Source organism: Geospiza fortis, unplaced genomic scaffold, assembly GCF_000277835.1.
Source record: "Geospiza fortis unplaced genomic scaffold, GeoFor_1.0 scaffold200, whole genome shotgun sequence".
Taxonomy (NCBI): Eukaryota; Metazoa; Chordata; class Aves; order Passeriformes; family Thraupidae; genus Geospiza; species Geospiza fortis.
Window position 1 is genome coordinate 369,911 of NW_005054353.1, and position 23,095 is coordinate 393,005.

The window sequence follows — 23,095 nt, forward strand, 5'->3', positions numbered from 1 at the left end:
GGGTTCAAGAGGGGGATACTATTTGCAGGTATTGATGTTGCACGTAACTGTTGAGTATTTCCCCTTCTGTGTATTGTGCCAGTTGTGTTGGTAGCTGGAGAAGGTGGAGAGGCAGGGATTTGTGGAGTTTATGTTTCTGATTTAGCCTTGGGAGGAAACTTGTATTACAAGACAAGGAGGGAGACAATACAGAGGAACAAAAGGTATGAGCTGAAACATATTACTTGTTTTCAAATTTGTTTTTCAGCATGATCTGCTCAGCAAAGACAGGTACATTTTAAGGTACTTGAGTGAAAAAAGGTGATCTTACAGGCCAGTGGAGGGGTTTTCTGCTTCTCTGTAAAAGAAATTTTCCTGAAGTGTGGTAAGAGGTGGGAGGACACTGACTTTGGCATAAGCCACAGAGCATCTCTTTTCCCTTGATATTATTTAAGAGGTATCACAGTGAAGAGGACAAATATTAATACCCTGCAACAAGCAGTGGAGAAGGTCACTGATTTATTACCACTGACACTGAATATTCAGTAATGTCTCTGCCCAAAACAGCCATCAATCCCTTACAAGGAGACTTCCATGGCAAGATATTTGAAAGCTTAGAAACAGGCTTGTATTGTTTCAGTGCTGTCCAGCAAAGGAAATAGGTATTTTAAAGATGAAATCTCAATTTTATTTTTTAGTATTCCTACACTGTGGTTCATAAAAGTCCATAACAGTGCATCAGAAAAATTCCTCTGATGCATGGGTATATGGCTAAGCTAGCACAGGTAAAATTGATAAGATCACAACATGGCAATATTCAGCTCTTGGCTAGCAGCCAGTTAGGGAATGAGGGAAGCCTTAAAAGAACAGAGAGCCTGTCTGTTTATCTGCCATCTTCTGGGAAAATGTCCTCTTTTATACCAAACTTCTTCTAGACAGCTGCAGATACGGCCAGCAGCCCTCACCAGATTGTACCTCTGTGAGCAGCAGTTGTCTCTTCTCTGGTAGCAGCTTCCTCACGCGTCCAGCACAGCGATGTGCTGCACTGAGTGCTCCAAGGCTGCTGTGAGAGCCCCACTCTTCTTCCTCTCACTGTGGGTAGAGGAGTGGAGCAGTGAAAGCTGGTGAATCTGGTGCTCAATCTGGTAAAGCCACATGGACTGGCAAACCTCTTGCTGGGTATTTTTTGTGTTTGTTTTTGGTTTGGGGTTTTTTTCTTGTTGTTGTTGTAGGTTGTTGGTTTTGGGTTTTTTTGTTGTGTTTTTTTGTTTTGTTTTTGTTTGGTTGTTGTTGTTGTTTTTTGTTTTGGTTTTTTGAACTGTTCAGGATGTTTGTCTTGCAGTGACTTGGTCTTGGGTCTGCCATGGGGAGTTAGTTCCCAGTGGTATACTGCTGACAGCTGGAATTAAAGTGCTCAAAATACATTCACCAGGTAGCCACAAAAATATGACTTTGTAACTTTGGTACTTTGGGAATGTGTTCTCAGCTGGTAGAGCAAGGGTTAACCAGCCCCAGAGGGCTGTGGCAGAAGAGCTTAGCCTGCTGGAAAAATGAGGTTAAATACCAAACGTGGTGCAGTAAACACCATCCAGCTTCTAGAGTGAAGACAGGAGACCTTGCAGAAGGCCCAGAGGATAAACAGAGAACCATGGGAGGACTGTATGAGGAGCAGCCAGGCAACCACAATACAGACTGGTCATGTAAAAGCAGCACTGGACACAAATGTGTACCTGGAGCTAGAGCCAAGCACCCAAGTCCAGGCTGTCATCACCCCAGGAAAGCAGCACAGAAGCTTTCAGTGTGGATGAAGGGGTGACAGCAAGCTTGGATCAGTGTATGTCATCACACATACAGCCTTTGGCTTTGGGGTTTTTTGGTTTTTCCTTCTCCCTGAAAATGAATGAAATTTTGCTTACATTTTTATTTTAGATTATATGTAGTTTTTTGGGTTTTGTTTTTTTTTTGAAGATGAGGCAACTGAACATCTTTGCTGTTAAGTATAGCTTTTGTTTGAAACAGTATTTTAAAACACTGTTGGTGAGGGTAGGAGTGTGTTCATAGTAGATTTTATCCTTTTTGGTGGATCTCTAAGTAGATTTATTTTCTGATTATCAGACTAGAGATATTGAGATATGAGCATCTAAAGTTTCTGAATCCAAAGTAAGTACTATTGAACAATATGTTATTCAGTGGTTCTGTTTCTCTAGTACTCCAACCTTACTTTTCAAAGGGATTGGTAAAAATTACACTAAATTGAAAATATTTAATGTATTCCAGAATTCAGTGACAGCTAATGAACGATTATGGAGACTATTCAGTTTATATGGTCAGCTAATCATATATTTGTATGTTATGTAAACATTTTTCTCACAGAATTCAAAGACTTCAAGTCACAACAAACACTCTTTTTTCTTATTTCTGGAGTTGCTTATGGACAGCTATGAGTCTAGTGAATTTGTAACTATGACCAAATATCAAAAATTGCTACAGAGGTATAAAATATTTTAAGTGTCAGAATGTAGGAGAGTTTATTTTAGGGTGGGACTGTCCTGAGTCACTGCTTTAGCACCATTTCCTTTGGCATCACGCTGTTACTGGGCTGTTTAGCAACGTCTTGTGAAGGCTCTGCTGCATTGTACTTGGTTCTTTGACTTGCCATCAGCCGCAGCTAAAATGGCTTTTCTTAGAGTTTTGTGCCATTTTTACAGCTGTTTAGGGTGAATAGAAAGGAGGGATGAGTTAGGCCTCTGATAAGTAGTTAAGAGCAAGAAAGCCCTCTTGAGCATTCTGTTCATACCTAGTTCCTGTAACAGCCTTGCAACAAGGATATTTCTCTATTCACTTTAACCCTGGTCTTGTATTTGTGGGGTGCCCCGTGGCAGGAAGGAATGATGAATCTGACTCCATGTTCTTAAAAGGCTAATTTATTATTTTATGATACTATATTATATAAAAGAATACTATACTAAACTATACTAAAGAGTACAGAAAGGATCTTACAGAAGGCTAACAAGATGATAAAACTCGTGACTCCTTCCAGAGTCCTGACACAGCTTGCCCGTGATTGGTCATTAAGTCAAAACAATTCACATGAAACCAATGAAACATGCACCTGCTGGATAAACAATCTCCGAGCACATTCCAAAGCAGCAAAACACAGGAGAAGCAAATGAGATAACATTGTTTTCCTTTTTCTCCAAGTCTTCTCAGCTTCCCAGGAGAACAATCCTGGGGAAGGGGATTTTTGCAGAAAATATGACGGTGACACCCTGACAGCATGGCTTCTGATTTTCTAAAACATCAGTGCTAGAACTGGCATGTGTTCTTGGGGTCCATTTGCCTCGTGTGCTGAATGAGCAGGCCTGAGCAAGAGGAGACCCCTGGCACAGCCCTGTCTGTGTTGATGTTCTGAGGAGTGAAGAGATACCTGGGACTGATGATCTCCAGATGTAACAACTGTTACCTCCAGGGAAACACAATCCTATTTCCAGTGGTGTGTGTGCTGTTTCCAGTGTTCATCTGTTTCTGACTAGAACACTGGAAAAACTCTAGCAATAACACCATCCAGATGCCCAGAAATGTAATTATTTTGTGGCCATTTTTATAAACACCAGCTATTTCCATTTCTTTCCTAGTTCAAGTGTCCTTAAATCATGTATTGCCCATTACTGGATAATATTGAACACTGAAGTAAGGCTGGGCATTTTGAGTGCAAAGACTCATTTTGGCATGTGCACCAGAATGTTGTGTCTGCATTTGGGGCTGCTGAGTAGGACACACAAAAGGAAAAATAGATTTATAGTCAGAAAAATACATTATGTGTAATGGTTGTGTGGGAAAGACTGAAAAATAATCAACAAAATATCTTTATTAGTGAGAAAATATTTATTCAGAATTTTCCTTTCTGCCAGTGAATAGCTCATGGTGGGGAAAAAAATGAATTATCTTTCAGAACTGAAGCATTTAGTTGCCTTCTGTTACATATCTGCTTGTTAGATTTAGGGCCCTGTTAAAATTGTTTTCAAGCCTTAGTTACTTCACCAAGAATAATTGTTAAAATTTGCACTGCTTCAGAAGTTCCACTCAGATTCAGTTAAAACAGTTCTTTGTTATGAAAGTGGGTAGTTCTATCCATCTCTTGCACACCTAGGGGAGCTCTTTACTCAGTTTCATCCTATCACCCACTCCAAGACTGAATCCAGCTCCTGTGGTATGCTCTCAACCACAACAATAAAGATTTGGGAGAGCATAGAAGGAGCCTCTGTCTGAGGAAGCCACCAATGGGGAACACAGCCAGAAGATGAATCTCTAGAATGTCAGTCTTTGTTTTCTGTTTGTGGCAGAGTCAGCCATGGCTTTTATGATGCATTAAGCTCCTGGTCAGGAATAATCTCTTAATGTAGGAATTTTGGCTGTCAGTTTGTTCTTCTGGATGGTAAAATTGCTCCAGAACCTATGGCAAGCTCCTTTCCATGCCTCAGGAGTCTATTCCTACAAACAAGATTAATCTTGCACTGGTATCTTCATGTCAGCAACCATGGACTGTCTTCTGAAAAGTAAGCATGAGTTGTCACCAGTTCACATTTATAGTTGCTGCTTCTAGAATATATTTTCTTCTCTCTGTTTTAATTCTCTGAGATTTTCTGCAGCAAGAATCCCTCAGACTACAGGAACCATTAAACTTATGAAAAAATTTGCAAAGGAACACTGAGTGGAATAACAAAAATATATTTGAGTCCTCCTGAAACGTGTTTATGCTGACAGGCTGAGTGAAACAAACTTCCTTTTCTTGCTTTAAAAATACTTATTATAAATTGTTGTCAATGTTGACTATGGACTTCAACTAACAATACTTAAAAATGCTATATAGGGACTGCCAACTGCTGTGTTATTGTGTAAACCTTATTTCTTGAAGTTGTAGGTATTGTTTGGTGCCTGTGTGTCTGCATGTTTGTATGTGATGGAAGTGAAGCAATGCCGCTGGGTGACTGATGTGGTTGGAATGCATCTTTTTATGTAATCAAAGAACTTATCTCCTTTTCTCCTCTTGCAGTTTTACATCCTTACGTGTCCCTCTATTTCATGAAGATGAAGAAAATGATTGCATGTTTCCTTCTGCTATTTGCACACACTCTGCTTTCCGCTGTCGTGGCAAAGGATCTCCCTGGAAGACATTTCACCCGAAGAGGGGATGTTAACCCACAATCTCTGCTGGGTAAGTTACACACAAAATACCCCAAACACCACTACCAAAAGCTGTCTCAAATACAAATGATAAAAGGCATAATCAGCTGGCCAAACCTTGGCTGAGTTAGTCTCTACCAAAAAGAGATTTTCATTTGCCAGCAGGCATGTGATAAAGTTTGTTGACCAGGTAGCAGCTGTTGAAAGAAGGTATTTACTTTTGGGATACCAGATTTACTTTATGTAAGTGGTATTAAATAAATACTTGCTACTGGACTGTTAGCTTGGAAAAAAAAAAAAGAAACAACTTTATTTTCAGTATTTAGAGAAAATACATGGTGGTCCATACAGGTTCTGTCAAATGAGCCTTTTACCATACTGGAAAGTTTTACCTGTCTACACGTGCATAATGTGCATAAAGATGATTGAATGGAAATCTATGGCTATTGAAATAAGGCTTGTCATTACATTACTTGATGCTAATCCCTTTATTTTTTCAGATTTACTTATAATGAGTAGCTTATTTTTAAATGAGTAATTTTTTACAATGAGGTAATTTTTTCCTCTTTTGGCAAAAATCTTAGTACAGGGTGTACGAGTTTCAGCTTGTGGACTGTCGTGATTTAAAATATAAGGTTCATCTCTCTATTGTTGGTCATCACCTGTGCATCGCCAAGCAGTCAACTTTTTCATTTCCTAACAGTTTGTGACTTACAATAACTGTCTTTTGCTAATTGTTTAAAGTAATTGTCAGGTTATGAGAACACAGCATGGATGGGGTTTGGACACAGCCTGTCATTAGGGATTAATGATTCCCATCAGTAGTAGATCTCATCAGGTACCTCTCTCCAACCACTGGGAGATGGTAAGTGGGCTCCATAAAGGTCACCTAACCCAAGTGGACATGAGGAATGTGAAATGTCCTGCAGAAGATATATTGGGAAGAAAGAAAGAATATGGGGGAATAGAGAGAAGAGCATCAAATTTATCAGTGAAATGCTTGTCTAAATAAAATGTAATCCTTTACACGATGTAAAACTCCATAAAGTACCGTTTACAATCTGTTACTTAAAAATGTTGATTTTCAATTCAACATTCAAATTGGACAAATTTAAAACAAAAGATAACAGATTTCCATTTCTTATTCATCTTTCTCAAAACTAATAGATGCAGTCCTGAAACACTTGGGGTTCTGCTACTGAACGCTGAAAACCACAGCTCTGGAGATCTAATTCACAAAAAACCATGGATATAGAACAACAAAAAGAAATACCCACATTCACACTTTACTTAACAAGAATCCCAAACTTTCTAAAACCTAAATTATAAAATGTGATTATGTAGGAGCCCTTCCCAAATATTTTAGGATTCCTAGCAAATACCTTAATGGAACTTATTACTGTAAGAAATAAACTGCCCGTCAATAGAAAATGATTGCAGAGACAAGTGTTATGAGGAGAAACAGAAAGTGTCACATTCCTCAGTTGCCATTTTCCCTGTGATTTTTTAAAAGTTCCTTTTATAGCCTCTCTTTCAAATTTTAATAGTGGAAAATATATGAAAGGGTTACCAAACCAACAATGTGTAGATTAAATTATTTATTTCTTCTTTCAAAAGCCAAGAGATTTCTGCTCCCTGCATTTGGAAACCACTGGATCCGTACTCAGTTTGGCATGTGCAGGATGCAAACAGTTTTGGCTAAAGGAACCTTTTCAAGACATTAAATGATGCAAAAAACTTGGAACATTCTCCGAGCCAGCCCATAAAAGTACGTGGCAGTTTGGAGTCAGACTCTTGGGCCTTGCTCTCTGCTTCAAGAAATTAGGTCACCTGCTTATGTGCAGCAACGTATAGAAAGAGTGGCATGGTAAAAACATGCCTCTCTGTAAAGAACAGAATATGTAAAGTGCCACTGTGCTGGAAAGTTGAGTGTTCCTTAAATGGCATAAGAACGAACAGGGCCCAAACATGATCTCAGTGACAGCAAGTAATACACTTAATTAAATCACTCCAGAATTCCAGCAACTTAACAGGGATTAGAAGTTGTCCCATTCTATGTAGTGTTCATATTATAAGTAGTGGTGGTGATGACAATTGCTGCTGTTGTGTAAAGACTTGCTTGGCAGGCAAAATGGAGCAAATTAGCTGCAAAGAACCAACAGGTACCTGGAAAAGTAATAAAAATTAAGGTTGGGGGTTGGAATTTTTTTTGGATGGGAGTCTTTTTTTCAGGACTAAAATGAAAGTTTATGCTATGTAAATATAGCAGTATTAAAATAATTTTATTCCTTTTATCTTCTTTTCACCATATTTTAAACAAAAGTGTACTGCTGTGATAACTGTTTACTGGTAAAATAACAGCAGTGTCCACGTGCAGAAGTCAAAGTCATTGTTCTAGGAGACTGACAAGTTAAATAAGTAAAATGGAATGGATGAAAAATTCTGTGGGATTGTCCATATAGAGAGAAAAGTACTTTGAGATCCAGGTTTAGGAGGATTTAATTTTTCATCAGCCATGCACTAATACTTCATAGATTTCTTAATAGTCTTGTTAGGTCTAATTGCCTATACATTTTAACAAAGTCTTCTGGAGAAATGAATTGTGTCTAAAAAGATACATATTTTCTTATTCCTCAATTTTTCAACTAAATCTCAATGCATGTTGTTTTAATTTGGCAGGTCTTTGCATTGCTTATTGCTGTTTAAAATAATTATTGCTATAGCTAGTAATTTCTGAAAGAGCTGAAATATCTTGTTCAAGGATGTATAGAAAATAGAGTTTTTGGAACTCTTATTATGTGGCCCTTGAAAGCCAAACTCCTTTGCAGGTTTTTCTTTTATGAAACACTGGGTCAGACTTCCAAATACTAAAAACTTGTCAGTTGTGCCAAATTAATTAACTTTTAACATTTTCTTAAGTCCTTCTTGCAGCATATTAGATATGCATGTATTTCAAGTAATGAAAATTTGTATTATATTGCTGGAAGATGCTGTTTTCATGCAGCTGTATTTATGTTTTAAAGAATTGTTTCCATAGTTGTGCAAGGTCTTGTGAAACAGAAGGATATAGGATGGTCAGTTTCTCTTTTCTGTAGCAGATAACAGTCACCTTTCCCCTTTTCTGACATACGAACTTAATTTTGCCTTCTTTTCCCCCTCATCAGTACTTTGATCCAGATTTTGGATCAAATTTGGCTTATCCTGATTTGTGAAAGGAAAATAATATTTTGGCTTTTTCTAAAGAAAAGCAGTGATATGCTTGCTACATGGTTATAAAGATAAAATTCTGTCTGTTAGATTAGCTGATTCCCTTCAGACATAATGAAATGGCCTTCTGCACCTAAACAGAGTGATGAAGAGCAAGGTCGTTTGTCCAGAGTGGTGATTTCCATGCCATGTTTGCAAGGCCAGTGAGAGGTCCACAGCACCCTTCAGCAGGTTTCATGTCTGGAAGCAGCATGCATCCAGTCCTTGTAGATCCAAGCTGAAGTGCCTTTTTGGTGTGTGAAATTGTGGGGTTTGTTTCTGAAGCAGATTTGGGACTTAGGCCCTACTGCATCTTAATAATTTATTACAAAACAAAGCAAATCTAAATTCCTACATTGTAAAAAAAAAACCAAAACCACAAGTGTTTGTGTTTGCCTTTTTTCTTGGTTAACTCTGTTCTAGTAAACTGGGCATGTATTTCATTTCATATGGGCATACTTCTTTGGAAAGATCTGAAGTGAATGCATGAAAGCTGTAGTGAATACAGTGAAAGCTAGAATGTAGAATACTGTTCTAAGCAATAACATTCTTTCTGTTCCTTAGGAATACGAAATATGCAGATACATGATTTTGAAAATAACTGTGTAAGGAGAAAAGCTAATTTAGGGGGCATTCCTTTAGATATTACATGATACCAGAAGAAACAACAAAAAATTAACAGATACTGCACAAAATTAAAACAGAAGGGAAAGGAGGCCAAGAAGGAAATGTACTTGGCTCCTGTTCAATGGAAGCTGCTGCAAAACGCAAATGCCTCTGTCTGCATTAAATTATATTTTGCAACAAAATATACAAATATACAATGATCTGTTTTTTGCTTGTATATGTATGATTCCACTAATAATATGAAGTGAAGTAATAGGAACTATGTGGAACAATCACTAAGTTTATGAATCACTTGCTACATCCCGTTAAAATTAATTGAATTCTTATTAATTGATTCTTATCTCCAACACAGTTCTTAAATTTGAGTGTATGTAACTTTAGGGCTTAAGACATTATCAGGTTTAACATTCTGAGTTATTTTAGCAGCAGGTTAGAAGGGAAAGTATGTGACAAAAGTAAGCCCAACCCATCATGCTTCTGTAGAGTGCAGATAAGATTCCTGTTTAATTTTAGCTTAATTCATTGTATATTTATACAGTAAGAGCTGACCAGAGATCTCTAAATTCTGCTAATGTGCTCTGTTGAGCCAATGTGGGATGCTTTCTTCTGTAAGGAGCTAATTCACAGCCTCAACTTATGTATGTGTTATTTCTTCACATAAATGCAAGCCTGACAAGTTTTATGTCCTCAGACATAATCCTGTCAGAAAGTAGAATTATTGTAACTGAAATCTGTACTGCAATTGAAATGAGAATTATGTCTCAGTAACTACATCATGTGCTAGACATACTGTACTGGTATGGTACTGGGGGAGATGAAAACTCTTCCATGCAGCAGATAAAGGTAGGAAATGATTGCAAATTACATCTTTTGAATTACCATATAAGTAGTTAAAATACAAGCAAAATCCTAGCCAAGCTTTTGTAAGGATACAGGGTAATCAAATACCTATCCTTTTATTTACCTATCAGTTTTCTATTCAAAGCATGATGTTGTCATATAAAGAGGAACACATTATATTTGGAAAGAGAGCAAGCAAAGCATTTTACAGACTTTAGAATCACCTGGTTTTTCCTTCTGAGATGTGTAGATACAATCATTGTGTCTCAAGGCAATATTAGCAATGGTGTGTTTTGCTTCCCAGTAGTGCTTGTTTCAATAGCTGGGAGGTCACCCATGAACTTTACGCTGACTCTCAAAATTTCAACTTCCATCTTATTCTCTCAGCTGTTGGCCTCTACCCCACAGTAGCTGCTTTTTCAGATTCTGGGGTTTATCCACAGTAGAACACCCTCTCTCTGTGGCTTTGAGGCTTGGTAGCCTGGTTTGTGCTAAGGCTGTGCCTCCCCAGCCCCTCACAGAGATCCCAAAGTCTGAGAAAGAGAGATCTGATCAGCAACCATATCCCTGCTCAGCCAGTTGTTCCTGCAGCAGCTGTTATCCCTTAAACAGCCCCAGCTAATGAAGGACTAGCCGGGACCGTGACAGACCTCAGGGATTTATGTTCTGATCTGAGTATGCTCATCTGTAGCCAGTTATCATGGAGATCAGAAAGTTTGGATTTTGGTCTGTGCTAGCAGTTTTTAACCACAGAACAACATTCTGCTTGCCAACTCTTGTATTTAGCATTCATTATTAATTTTCATGTGTTGAAATCACATTCACTTTTAAGTCACCTATGGGGTATTTCTCTAATTTAAATTATATGGAGTATAATTTGATTTCCAGCATCACAAGAAATTGTATTGTATTTCTTTAATGTGTATTTCCTCTAACAAAGCCTTTTCCCTCCTTCCTCCTTCTCTTCTTTCTTTGTTTTGTTTTCTTATTCTTTTAATTTGCCCCCCCCCCCCTTTTTTCTTCTTTTCCCTGTTTTTTTAAAGTAATTTGTAATATTTCCACAGGATGACAGAATATCTGCTGTTACAGAAAAAAACTTGAGTCATGAACTAAACATCAAATGATCTTTGTATTCCTGAATTTGTTTGTTACAACCCCCACAAATTACTGTGAAATACCATTTCTGTTTGAAAAAGAGTTTGGCTTGACAATAATTCAGTGAGGAACATTACTGTGAGTAAAAAAAATGTTGTTATGAGTATATTCTCAAGGAGCTCAAAGCCTCCTCTGTGTATTATGTCTTGAAGAAAAATCAGGCCAAAAGAAAGAACGCTGATATTCAGCAGTGTGCTGGTTTTGACTTCGTTTTGAGCATTTTGCTGTCTTAATTTAAAAAGTACATATGTGCAAAATTAATTTGAAAATAATGGAAACAGTTTTTGCATGACTCCAAAAACATCTAATTTTATAGGCATGAGTGGGTGATCAGACACTATTGTGGATGAGGACAACATACTTTAAATTGCTTTGGAACCTTGAAGACGCCATCTTATTTAAGTACTGCTGGAGTGGAAGAACTGCCAGTTCACCAGTGGACATGATGTCCCACATGTTTTAAGAAACAGGGGGAATGGTATACAGCCCTGGTACACACACCCTCATGCTGTTTCTGAATTTGTTCTGGAAAAGAATCTAATACTTAGACTGTTACCAATAGATAGAAATATGTGGTTTCAGGTCAACTGATCAATGAGTAATGTTGAGGTTGCTAACAGCTTTCCCCATAAACAAATACACGGACAGCTTTAAAAAAAAGTATCAATAAGAGTTTTTAAAAGGTTAAGCTAATGTCCTGAAAACAGGACACCACAAACTCAGTAAGGTCACATTTTTTCTCGATTGTCTATGCTGCTACTAACAATTGTTTACTTTCTGCATCCATTCTTTCTCTAATAATTTCTGTGTCACCAACAGCACCCTAATTAGCTCAGGCAAAATAGGAGTCTCAGGTCTTCAAGCAGAAAGATACAGAGATCACCTTCTCCCATACAATCACCTTTTTCATGTTGGTTATGATTTGATGTTTTACAGGTGAGTGCAGGAAAAGACAGTCACAGTCAAAGTGCTTCCAGGCTGGCTGTGGGAACAGGATGCAAAGTAGCATTACTGTGTGTACCACAAGTTTTCTTCATCGTGGCTCAGAAAGTGAATTCCTCATCTCTCATGGGTGTAAGCTATCCTTAGCTGAGAGCACATAACATTTGTTTCTGTCAGAGAGTGGTGGGTAGATTTTCATGTTGCCATGTGCATGGGGATATCAGGATACTTTATCCTTCTGTGCAGGTGTTCCACTGCCTGCAAGGAAAACAACCTGCTCCCTGGTCCTCCTGACCACGAAAGCAGGTTTGGCTCCTCTCAGGAAACCCAACAGTTTCTGTCTCAGAGCAACTGAAACATGCAGAAAGAACTAAGAAACTTGAGACTATCCTTACACCACACTTTGGCTTCATAACAGAGAAGCACCAGTATAGGTAAAGAAATGAAGAAATACTATGAGTCAGTTCTGGTTCTTTGGATTTAGAAAGACTTAGTGTTAATAATGACCTTGTTATTTTGAAAAGCGTGACAGGGAAGGAATAGAAATAGTGAGGTGAAATGAGAACAAAGTAACATACTACTTTAGACACTGCAGTGACTAATAATGAAGCATTTGCATGTAGAAGGAAATGGAAGTCTCTGGACAAGAGCCTCCTGCTCTGTAGTTGTCCCAGAAATTTTGGAAGTTCAGAAAAGATTTTGTCAGAGGCAATAAAGAAATGTCTGGAGGCTGTGTTCCATTTAGAGATTGTTCCCAGATGAAGAAATTTGTAAGGAAAAATGGGTGAGCTGCCAAACTCATAATGAACGTTTGGGCTAGGGCCATAGGCCTGTGTGTTTGGGGAAAGATTCACAGCAAGGATGGGGCCAGAAAATACAGGAGCAGGTCTTGGATCCACGGCCTGTCCCAGAGCTGGGAAGAGGTGGTGTCACCTGCAGAACCAAGTGCAGCATGTATGTGTGCTAGGGCAGGGAAATTGGGCAGTTTCTAATGTTTTCTTCAGGAAATAGGTATGATTATATGTAATATAATACGTATATGAAATATACATATATATGTATATTTTACATATGAATATGTATATGTGAAATATACATATTCAAATATATATATGTATATGAAATGTACCGTACCATACTTTGTCTGTCTTTGAATTAAAATGAAAAAAACCCAAAAGGAGTGGAAGCTAATTTGCTCAAAATGTCTCACTAGACACTGGAAGTGCTTGGAATAAGTGCTCTTTTTCATTTATTCTTTGCAACAATCACAATCATGAAATGCGTTTCCCAAAGCATTTTGGACTAGGTATGTTTATGAATGAATTGGAAATTTGGCTATTATTTACCTGTATAATTTTATGACAAGAAGATTAAACCTTCTTGATGACCTAGGAAATCTTTTGAAATTATCTGAGAACATGTCAAATACAGTGTTTCTGGCTGGATATTTAGCTAGGGAAAACCAGAATTATGGACTTCAATTAAAAATATTTGACACCCAGGAAATTCATACATCTTCTAACAGATTTTGTAGGAGTTATGGAGAGATTTATAAGGAAAGAAGTTGTAAAAAGAAGACGGGAGGGGAAAGTGAAATAATAAAATGGTAAAGAAAGAAGAGACATTTAGGAAGAAGTTGTAAAATATGCTAACAGGGAGAATAGTTTTCTCCCCCTTTTGTTTACTTTTGAGTAAAGACTTGTTTAGTTACTCAAAGATAAAATCTAAAAATAAACCTGGTGTTACTTGCTGGCAGTGTCACAGGACATTATTGTATATGCATTACTGGGGAGTGAGCTAAGAAACACAAAATATTAAAATTACCATTAAAGTCTGCTCAGGCAATAATTATTCTATGATCTCATTTTTTCTTAACTCTTTTTGCTTGAATTGTCATACTCTATAACATCTTCATGGAGCTAATATTTACTTGTTATAAATTACTTTTTTAATGTGTAAATTTGGTTGTAGCGTTTACTAAACTCAGCTGACCTCCTTTTGCTTTGCATACAACAATAGCCTTCTTTAACATTTATCCACTCTCATCTATTAGGATAAAGCCAAATAAGTAATATCTAGATTAAGAGAAAGGAAAAAAATTATTAAGGGGTCATAAAGATGTAGAACAATACCAGAAAATAGCTAACTCATTTTTAAACAAGGAGTTTTTTCAAGACAACCAACTTGCAAACATTTTTGAAAAATGATCATCTAAAACTTGTGTCTTTGAATGTGTTCAGTTTGAATATCCATAGATGGAAATGTTTGAGGAAATGAAACAGCACTGGGCACATTCTTGCACACTGGAACCTCCACCATTATTGTTGCTGTTAGATGGCTGGAGCTGTCTCTGGCCCACAGAAACTAGGAATCACCATGTGTGGTTCAGAAGGCACAGAGAATAATCCCTACAGAGATTATTCCCAGGAGGCCTCTTGCATACAGCCACTCTGTATGAGCAGGACAGTGCAGGAGCAGGACAGTGAGTTTAACACTGTGGATGGAGCCAGGTGGCCTCTGGGCTTAGCTGGTGCCTTAGACTGCTCTCTGGCACTGAGACCAGTGGTACAACATGGCCTGCTTCTCTGCTGGGGAATACCCTGAGGTCACAGACTAGTTCTGTCCACAAAGGCTGGATCCCTGGCTCATGCTGTTTCCTGTATCATGCCTGAGGACTGCTTGAGAAAATGCGAACTGTCCTCAGTATCAGGAACTGTTCTAATGATTTAACAGTCTAGAGGAGTCAATTTGAATGCCCAAGAAAGCTCCCTAGTGCTACTTTAGTTCTATTAAGGGAATGTAACATTAGTGAAAAATGAGAGGATAGAAACATGCTCTCAGACACAGAACCTGGATGGGTGAGCAAAATCAAAGCACTGTGAGCTTTGTCAAAGCCAAAACAGGCTCAGCATAATTTGCCTTGAGAAAGGAATAGAAGGAAACCTGCAGTCATCAGATAAAATGATTTAACTAACTTTTCAGCTTGAGAGGAAGTTAAGATGCTCAATATTATTTTAAGCTTTGTTTTATGAATCTCTCAGTAATTGGATCCTAGCTGGATTCTTCCCAGCAGAACTGAAATTTCCTTGCATTGTTTGTTTTTTAAAGGTGGCATCACTGTGGTTGTCATTTATGAAGTAGGTATTGAGTAAAGAAGGAGAACATATTTACTACTGGCTTGATCTTTCCTTCTGTCTTTGTCTTCCCTCTCCTTGCTTCCCCTTTGGATAATACAACCCACACTGAGGGGGTTTTTTAACTTTTGTGTTGGCAATAAAAGACCTCTGCCGACTTAGAAGTAGGTTTATGGATGAGTAGCTCTTTTCAGTGAGTAAATTTTCATAAGAGAGAAAGGAAATTGCTTTTAGTTATGAAGATGTTTGCCAAAGTTGTGAGAAAGTTCACTGTTGAAAATGAGAGCTGGTCAGAGGAAGAGATTATAATTTACAGGACAAACAGAGAAGCATGTAACTGCTAAAAAGCTATCACTGAAAATTTATCTGAGGGGATGAGTGTTTAGATCTGTCAGTCATTACTACTGATTTCCACTCCTCAAAATACCACCAAGCTGGATTTTTTATCTGTAGAAGAGTAACATAATATTTTTCACTGAGCCCAAGTTAAATCAACTTTAATAATTACAGAGTTTTAAAAAAAATTCATACCAAATCAGAAGACAAAGATTTTAAATACATCTTTATTTGGAAATGTTTTATATTTCTATAGATAGAACTTTGCTGGTTGAAGTAGTTTTGAAAAACACTGTGTTTCATTCAGCTTAATAGATTTTTCCAAAGTAATTCAGCACAGTGTGATGTGTTTCTGTTCACCAAGGCTCTCTGGGCTTTTTCCCACCAAGATTCATTCCAGACTTCAGAATAGATGAATGAGTCTCTTCAGACTGGGATCCAAATCTTTATATTCCAATTAAAAGGATTCAACACCATGGCTGTAGTTCTGATTTATTTTCACAGAATGGACAAGGTTGGAAGAGAGCACAGTGAATCATCTGGTCCAATTTCCCTGCTCAAGGAGGGCCATCCCAGAGCACATGGTGCAGGATTGTGTGCAGATGGTTCTTGCTTATCTCTAGTGAGGGACACTCCACCACCTCTCTGGGCAGCCTGATTAAGTGCACCCACACAAATAAAGAAGATTTTCCTCATGGTCAGGTGGAACTTCCTGTCCATCAATTTCTGCCCATTGCCTCTTGTACTATTGCTTGTGCCCACCGTGAAGAACCTGGTCCATCCTCTTGACACCTTCCCTTCAGAGACTGATGGACATTGGTGAGGTCCCCTCTCAGCTGTCTCTTCTCAAGGCTGAACAGGCCCAGCTGTCTCAGCCTTTCCTCATAAGAGAGATGCTGCAGTCCCCTCATGATCTTTGTAGCTGTCCTCTGGACCCACTCCAGCAGCTCCATGTCTCTCTTGTGCTGTGGAGCCCAGAACTGGGCACAGCACTCCCGATGGTGCCTCCCTTGGGCTGAGTAGAGGGGCAGGGTCACCTCCCTTGACCTGGTGCCAATGGTCTTCCTAGTGCGGCCCAGGATATCTTTGGCCTTATTGGCCACAAGAACACAGTGCCAGCTCACGGACATTTCATTGTCCTCCAGGACCCCCAGGTCCTTCTCGGCAGAGCTGTTTCCAGCAGGTCAGTCCTGTCCTGTACTGGTACATGGGGTTATTCCTCCCCAGGTGCAGGACCCTGCATTCACCTCTGTTGAGTTTGAGATGGTTTTCTCTGCCCATCTCTCCAGCTTGCTGAGGTCATTCTGAAGGGCTGCTCAGCACTCTGGGGTATCGGCCGCTCCTCCCAGCTTTGTGTTGTTGGGGAACTTGCTGAGGAGGCCTCTGCCCCTTCACCCAGTGTCAAAAGCCTTGCTGAACTCTAGGTGGACAACATCCATTGCTTTCCTCTCATCCATCCAGGCAGTCATTTCATCATAGAAGGCAATCAGACTGGTCAAGCATGATTTACCTTTAGTGAATCAATGCTGAAATGTTTTAAGGAAAATAAAATAGCATCCATTTTCCCCTTCTCTCTTATCTCTCCTTCCCCTCATATGCACACACATATTCTTAACCATTTTTTCTGTAATTATCCTTCTTTCCTCTTGGTCTGCTCCCACAAATCATAACTTAGCATTATCTTCATATTGCTGGAATCATTCATGTTATATTAGTAAAGATAATTTGTAGCTTTTTATATATAATGCAATTAAGATAATAAGGTGGAAAATAGTTATGTCACAATATCTGTATCCCATTAGAACTGGAATTTTGTTTCTGCTCAGCTTGGCTTATATTCAGCCTGCTCTGATTCTGAAAGAATAAGCAACCCGAGCATATTCCTACGCTTGTGAATAAAGCTGTACTCTAGACTGCACATGAATAAATCCAGGCAGTCATTTTTATTGTCATTAAAGAGCATTTTTATTCTATGCCAAAAAATGTTCTTGGTAATCTATGAAAGAGGCTTCTGAGTTAACGAGTGAAAACAGGCATCTTTCTCACCCCCTGCCTTGGCAGAAGTGCATGGTGAGTGTTGGTCAGCAGTCACAAGTGAATTTGTTTAAAGGACAGTCTACAGAGAGATGTTTTTCCAATTGAGTCCTTGATCAGCCCACTTGTACTAGTGCAGTATGACATGTCCTTTGATTGTACAGTCAGACACTGCTTTTTCACCAAACATTCACAAGTGCCTCATTCACTGTGCACGATGGATGACAGTGTGCTGGGAATTGAATTGGGTTTGGCAATACAGTTTGGAAACTACTGATTAGAGGTGTCTCATCTTAGTGAAATAAGGATGCCGCTGCAGTCTGATGAGCATTCTTCCCATCTTTAATCTTTCAAGCCAGGTATACAAATACAACTAAGAACCTCACAGATTTATTCATAGCCACAGGAATTTAAGAAGATGAGCAGACACAATGATTGAAACCATAGGTGTATCTGACCCTATGTTCTGACTCTGACAGAGGTCAAAAGTAGATGCATGTGGAATAATTTAAGGACAAGAAAATGCCACCTGCAGTTATTCCCTGAACTGCAATGCTTTTGTGACGCAGGGATTTCCTAATTTGGAGGAGTCTTTAGGATACACATTAAACCTCTGTTGATTTCTTTTCATCAGCATTCCACCAAAGTCCTTTTTCCACATGCTGTCTTTTTCTGTGGCAAGTCTGATAGCTCAACTCACAGGCTTGCCTCAAGCCTGTCATGTGCTGGCGTCCTGGGAATGGTCAGTCTCTATCCATTCTCATCATGCAACTCATGCATGTGTCTCATATTTCTCATATTCTTTCAGAAAAATATGCTGAGCAGAAGCCAGAGGATGTACCCAGAGTTCCAGAAAGCTCTTAGGATGCCTAGAAGACAGCCAGCCTTCACTTCTGCTGCTATCCCTAATAGCTTGGCCTGCCCATCTGTGCCATAGTCAGATATAGACATACTCTGTAATATTTCTGCTTCAGTGACTCTTGGGAAAAAAAGGCTTCTGATAGCTGGCATAGATTTCAGGGCGTGTTCAGTATGAGTATTTTTTTGGCTGAGTGGAGTGCCACTGCAGACAACAGGATTTTCTCTCTGATGCAACCATATAATTTCTCTGTGATGCTGAGCTAGTCTAATACATGAAACTTTCCCCAGATGGGTATTAATTACATGCTTGAAATCATGACATTTGATTTGCAGAACTGCTGAGCATTCACAGCTGCAGTTGACATCGAGAACAGTACTTTGTACATGCAAAGTGCTGCTTAGTGCCAACTTCCTTGAAAAATCAGTCCCTTCTCTTATCAGTCAGTGCGATTAACAGATGCTTTTGACCTGTATTTCTTTGTGTTCTGTTTTCTCTGTTTTTAATGAAACACTTAGATCCTCCTGACTTGTCACAGTATTAGATTTCTAAATTTTCAGGCCCTGCCACATAGAGCATCACAGTGCAGCCACTTAAATAGTTAACTGTCATTCAGAGAGGATTTCCACTCTTGCATGGGGAATGAGGTCAAAATCTCAACAATGACACAACAGGGCAACGCACAAGTACCTGAAGAGTGACATTTGATCAGGGCATGTAGCGGTAGGACAGGAAGGAATGAACTAATAACAAACTACAAGAGGCCAGGTTTAGATTAGGTATAGGGAAGAAATTCTTAGCTCGAGAAGATTGTTCAGAGAAGCTGTGGATGTCCCATCCCTGGCAGTGTTTAAGGCCAGGTTGGACGGGGCTTTGAGAAACCCAGTCTAGTGGAAGGTGTCCCTGCTTATGGCAGGGGGTTTGGACTACATGATCTTTAATGTCCTTTCCAACCCAAGCTCTGTGTGATTCTATCTCACCATTCCACTGCCACTAACCATTCTGGGCACTTACCTCACACACACACACACACACACACACAAAAATACATATAATGATCAAGTATCAGGCCATTTTTGTCATATACTGGAGAACAAATTTATATTGCCCAAGTATTCTTAATTGTGGTATGTCCTATTTTTCTTGAATTTCCACAGCACTTGTCAGAGTGTTTGTTTAGACAGTAAACCTGAACCTATTTGCCTTTTGAAATTGTAAAGTACTGTTTTTGCATTTTCCTTTTAGAAAACTCTTGCGGCAACAAACGTCTGGACCTTGTTTTCATCATTGACAGCTCTCGCAGTGTGAGTCATTATGACTTTGAAAAAGTGAAGGAGTTCATTTTGACCATCTTGCAGTTTCTGGACATCAGCCCTGATGCCACGCACGTGGGTCTGATTCAGTACGGCAGCACTGTCAAGCAGGAGTTTTCACTGAAGACCTTCAGGCGGAAGCAGGACATCGAAAGAGCCGTGAAGAGGATGATGCACCTGTCCACTGGCACCATGACTGGACTGGCTCTGCAGTATGCAGTGAACATTGCATTTTCAGAGACAGAGGGGGCTCGACCTCTGAGGCAGAATGTGCCCCGAATTATCATGATAGTGACAGATGGGAGACCTCAAGATCCTGTGGCAGAGATTGCTGCTAAAGCACGTAACTCAGGAATCCTAATTTTTGCTATTGGAGTGGGAAGAGTGGATATGAACACTCTGAAGTCCATTGGGAGTGAACCACATGAAGAACATGTGTTTCTGGTTGCTAATTTCAGTCAGATTGAAACATTGACCTCTGCCTTCCAGACTAAACTTTGTGGTAAGATTTTTATCTATAGATTTGAATATATAGATGAAAGTGAAACAGAAAAAATAAGCATTATAATTAAACTTTTTTTTTACATGAAACTTTATCTGTTAGAATATATGTGTTGAAGGGAGATTAGCCAAACAACATCCAAAACAGCAGTCACACATGTGGGGAAAACTGATGCTACTCTTAAGTGTCATAGAATGTGATTTAATTGCTTGTGGTCATAAGCAGTTAGGCAAACACACATATCATGATTTTCCTATTTGTTGCATAACAGCAGTAAATTTATCTCTGCTATTTGAATATTAGATAAGTTTTTTCATCTCTTCATTTTAAGAGTGTTCTCCCTTAGTAGGGAGAAACTTGAAACTGCTGAACAATTATCTAAATAGGCTTGAGAGTCCGTGAAGTCCTCTTCCAAAGCTTACATATGAATTCTATGCAAAGAATAATTTCTGTATATGTCTTATGACTGGAAGTGAAACAGACTGAGCAGGTTTTGTATGCCATCTGTTTTAAATACAGGAAGTTAGGAAAAGCCTTTACAGTGACATTATTTATTCATACAAGAAGGTAAATATTTAAATAAGCATTAACTTACAATAGAGATATCACTTCCATCTGTAATTCCCTGATAAGGAATTACATTTTGCAAATATCATGGCATTTGTAATTAATTTTATTTTAATCTATGTGCTTAGTAGACTTTTTTATTTATTCCTGAGATAAATGTGAAAATATTTCCTACAACTTTGGCCTTAGATTTCATTAGAATCCAGAAAAAGAATGCAGGGTAAGATTAAATGGTCTAGGGATGCTTTTGCCAGAAAAGAACTGCAGCTCCTTGTAAGGATAGTCTGGAAGATTTTCCTTACTTGATCTTTTCCAAAATTGTTTCAAAGAGCAGCTGAACTGTCTCAGCACAAAACACCAACACAGACATTCATCAGATAATAGATTTTTTCCCATTTCTTCCTTGCTGTATTATTATCTGGCATGGTGGGACATATTTAAAAACCAAGAAAGAGTAACTAATAATGGATTCAGAGTTTCAATGGAATGTACAGCAAATGCTGATTTTTTAGATTGTGTTTTAGAAACAAATCCCATACAAATACCATTTACTTGGTTGGGATTTTTTTCTCACTGGGCCATATCCAATAAATTTATTAGAGTTTTTAGATCACTTTTAGTCAAAATTATGTGTTCCTCAGTGAAGCCACTCCCCACTGGTGATGGAGGACTATGGAGGTGACAAGGATAGCAGTTGCCTCCTCCTCCCAGGGAATGCCTCCACCCTAGTGGCCCTATGAAGAAAATGAATCAAAATGATTTGTTTTTTCAAATACTCCTTTGTGTATTTTTATTTTCTTAAGATTTCATTTTTGTCTTTACTAGCAACACTTAATTTAAAATTTCTGAGTTACTTCACTAAAATTTTCTACACCCGTTTTTTTTTTCAGTTGTGACCATAACTAATTAGGACCAGCAGCTAATAATATTTTCCTTTTTTTCTTTCAGTGCCTCATATGTGCAGTATAGTTGAGCATCACTGTGATCACTTCTGCATAAACACCCCTGGCTCCTACTTGTGCAGATGTAAACAGGGATACATTCTGAATGCTGACCAGAAGACTTGCAGCAGTATGTTATCTTTCTTTTCTCTTTCATACTCCCAAAAAGTATTTGACATCACATACCCTTTCTGTTGGGCTCGTAAATAACTGAGGTCAGTACATAATTAATGATAATCATCAGAAAGTGTCTAGAGAGGTGAAGCTATAATTCTTTTTCTTGTTTTAAGTGAAGTTCTTACAAATCTTTCTGAAGTATATCCAGCTGAATTTTATACACAACTCTGCAGAGGTACACTGTAACTATATGAAATTACATTTGAATTTTATTGGTATTTTAACTTCAACAATTAAAAACAACTAAATCAGTAACTTTATAATCTCAAAGGAAGCGAATTTAGATACTTTATTGACTTCTTAAGCTAGCAACAGTACTATAAGGTACAGAAAAGTGCAATAAGCCCCATACTAGAAAACTGTGAAATACTGTGAAATAACCTGACATTCTGAAAAGCTCTCTCTAACTGCTGGTGGAAATATAAGGGTTTGCAACCTTTTAAAGAATGGTTTCAGAAGCCTTGCTTATGCTCTCATTCCTCCCTTTAAAAGTGTTGACTTTTTCAGTTTTGAGTAATTGGCTGTATAGTTTATAATAACAAACTTTATTTCCCTTTAATTTTGATTTTTGAAATCAGTATTTTGTTAGTTCATTTTAACTTATTTCCTAGTAATTAGCAGCAATTTACATCAGGGGGATATGTCAAATTTATTTCTGTATTCACCTGATTTTAAAGAAATTATGTAACGCTATATTTAATTACTTGTGGAAAATGTACATGCTAAAAATTCAAGTTTTTATCACACAGCAGTGTACAGATTCAGATGAAAGTGCATGGATTCAAATAAACGCTGCTAAACTGATTTTAGCCAGAAGAAAAATTTTGGAAAACATCTTTTCAAGAGACTGTGGGAGACAGTAATCATAAGAGCATAGGATGTAGCTCTTACAGTCGATAATTTAGAACTAAGGTGAAGACTGCAGGCTTAAATCCCATTGTTGTATTTGATGTTCTGTATCTCAGGAGAATGCCATAAAACTGCCAAGTATCTTGGGATTAGTGGATTCTTAGTCTCTCTTGCTTAGAGTTGTTTTAGATCAAATATGAAGCACCAATGAAACAGTGAAGGTATGTCAATAAATTAAAAAAAAATTAATTACAAGTATGAAAAATTCTTTCTTAATTGTCTCTTCTTCTTTTTACTCTGTTACATTTCCATAGTTTTTCTCAGCCAGCAGTTCAACATTTGGGCACTGCACTGCTTCACATGCAGGTTAATTTCCAAGAGTTTTGGAATTGTACATAATTTTCCTGCTG

At 38.3% G+C, this 23,095-nt stretch overlaps 1 protein-coding gene across 4 annotated transcripts in view; it reads left to right on the top strand.

Annotated features, from left to right (window-relative positions):
* The first annotated feature begins 5,025 nt into the window (after window positions 1–5,025).
* MATN2 (matrilin 2) overlaps window positions 5,026–23,095 on the top strand; it is a 56,156-nt gene continuing 38,086 nt past the window's right edge. For all 4 annotated transcript variants that reach the window (XM_031058988.1, XM_031058986.1, XM_031058987.1 and 1 more), the window contains exons 1-3: window positions 5,026–5,194; window positions 19,582–20,151; window positions 21,667–21,789. In XM_031058988.1, coding sequence (XP_030914848.1) covers window positions 5,062–5,194; window positions 19,582–20,151; window positions 21,667–21,789 — 826 coding nt within the window. In that variant the 5' untranslated portion in view covers window positions 5,026–5,061. The remainder of the gene's footprint in view (window positions 5,195–19,581; window positions 20,152–21,666; window positions 21,790–23,095) is intronic.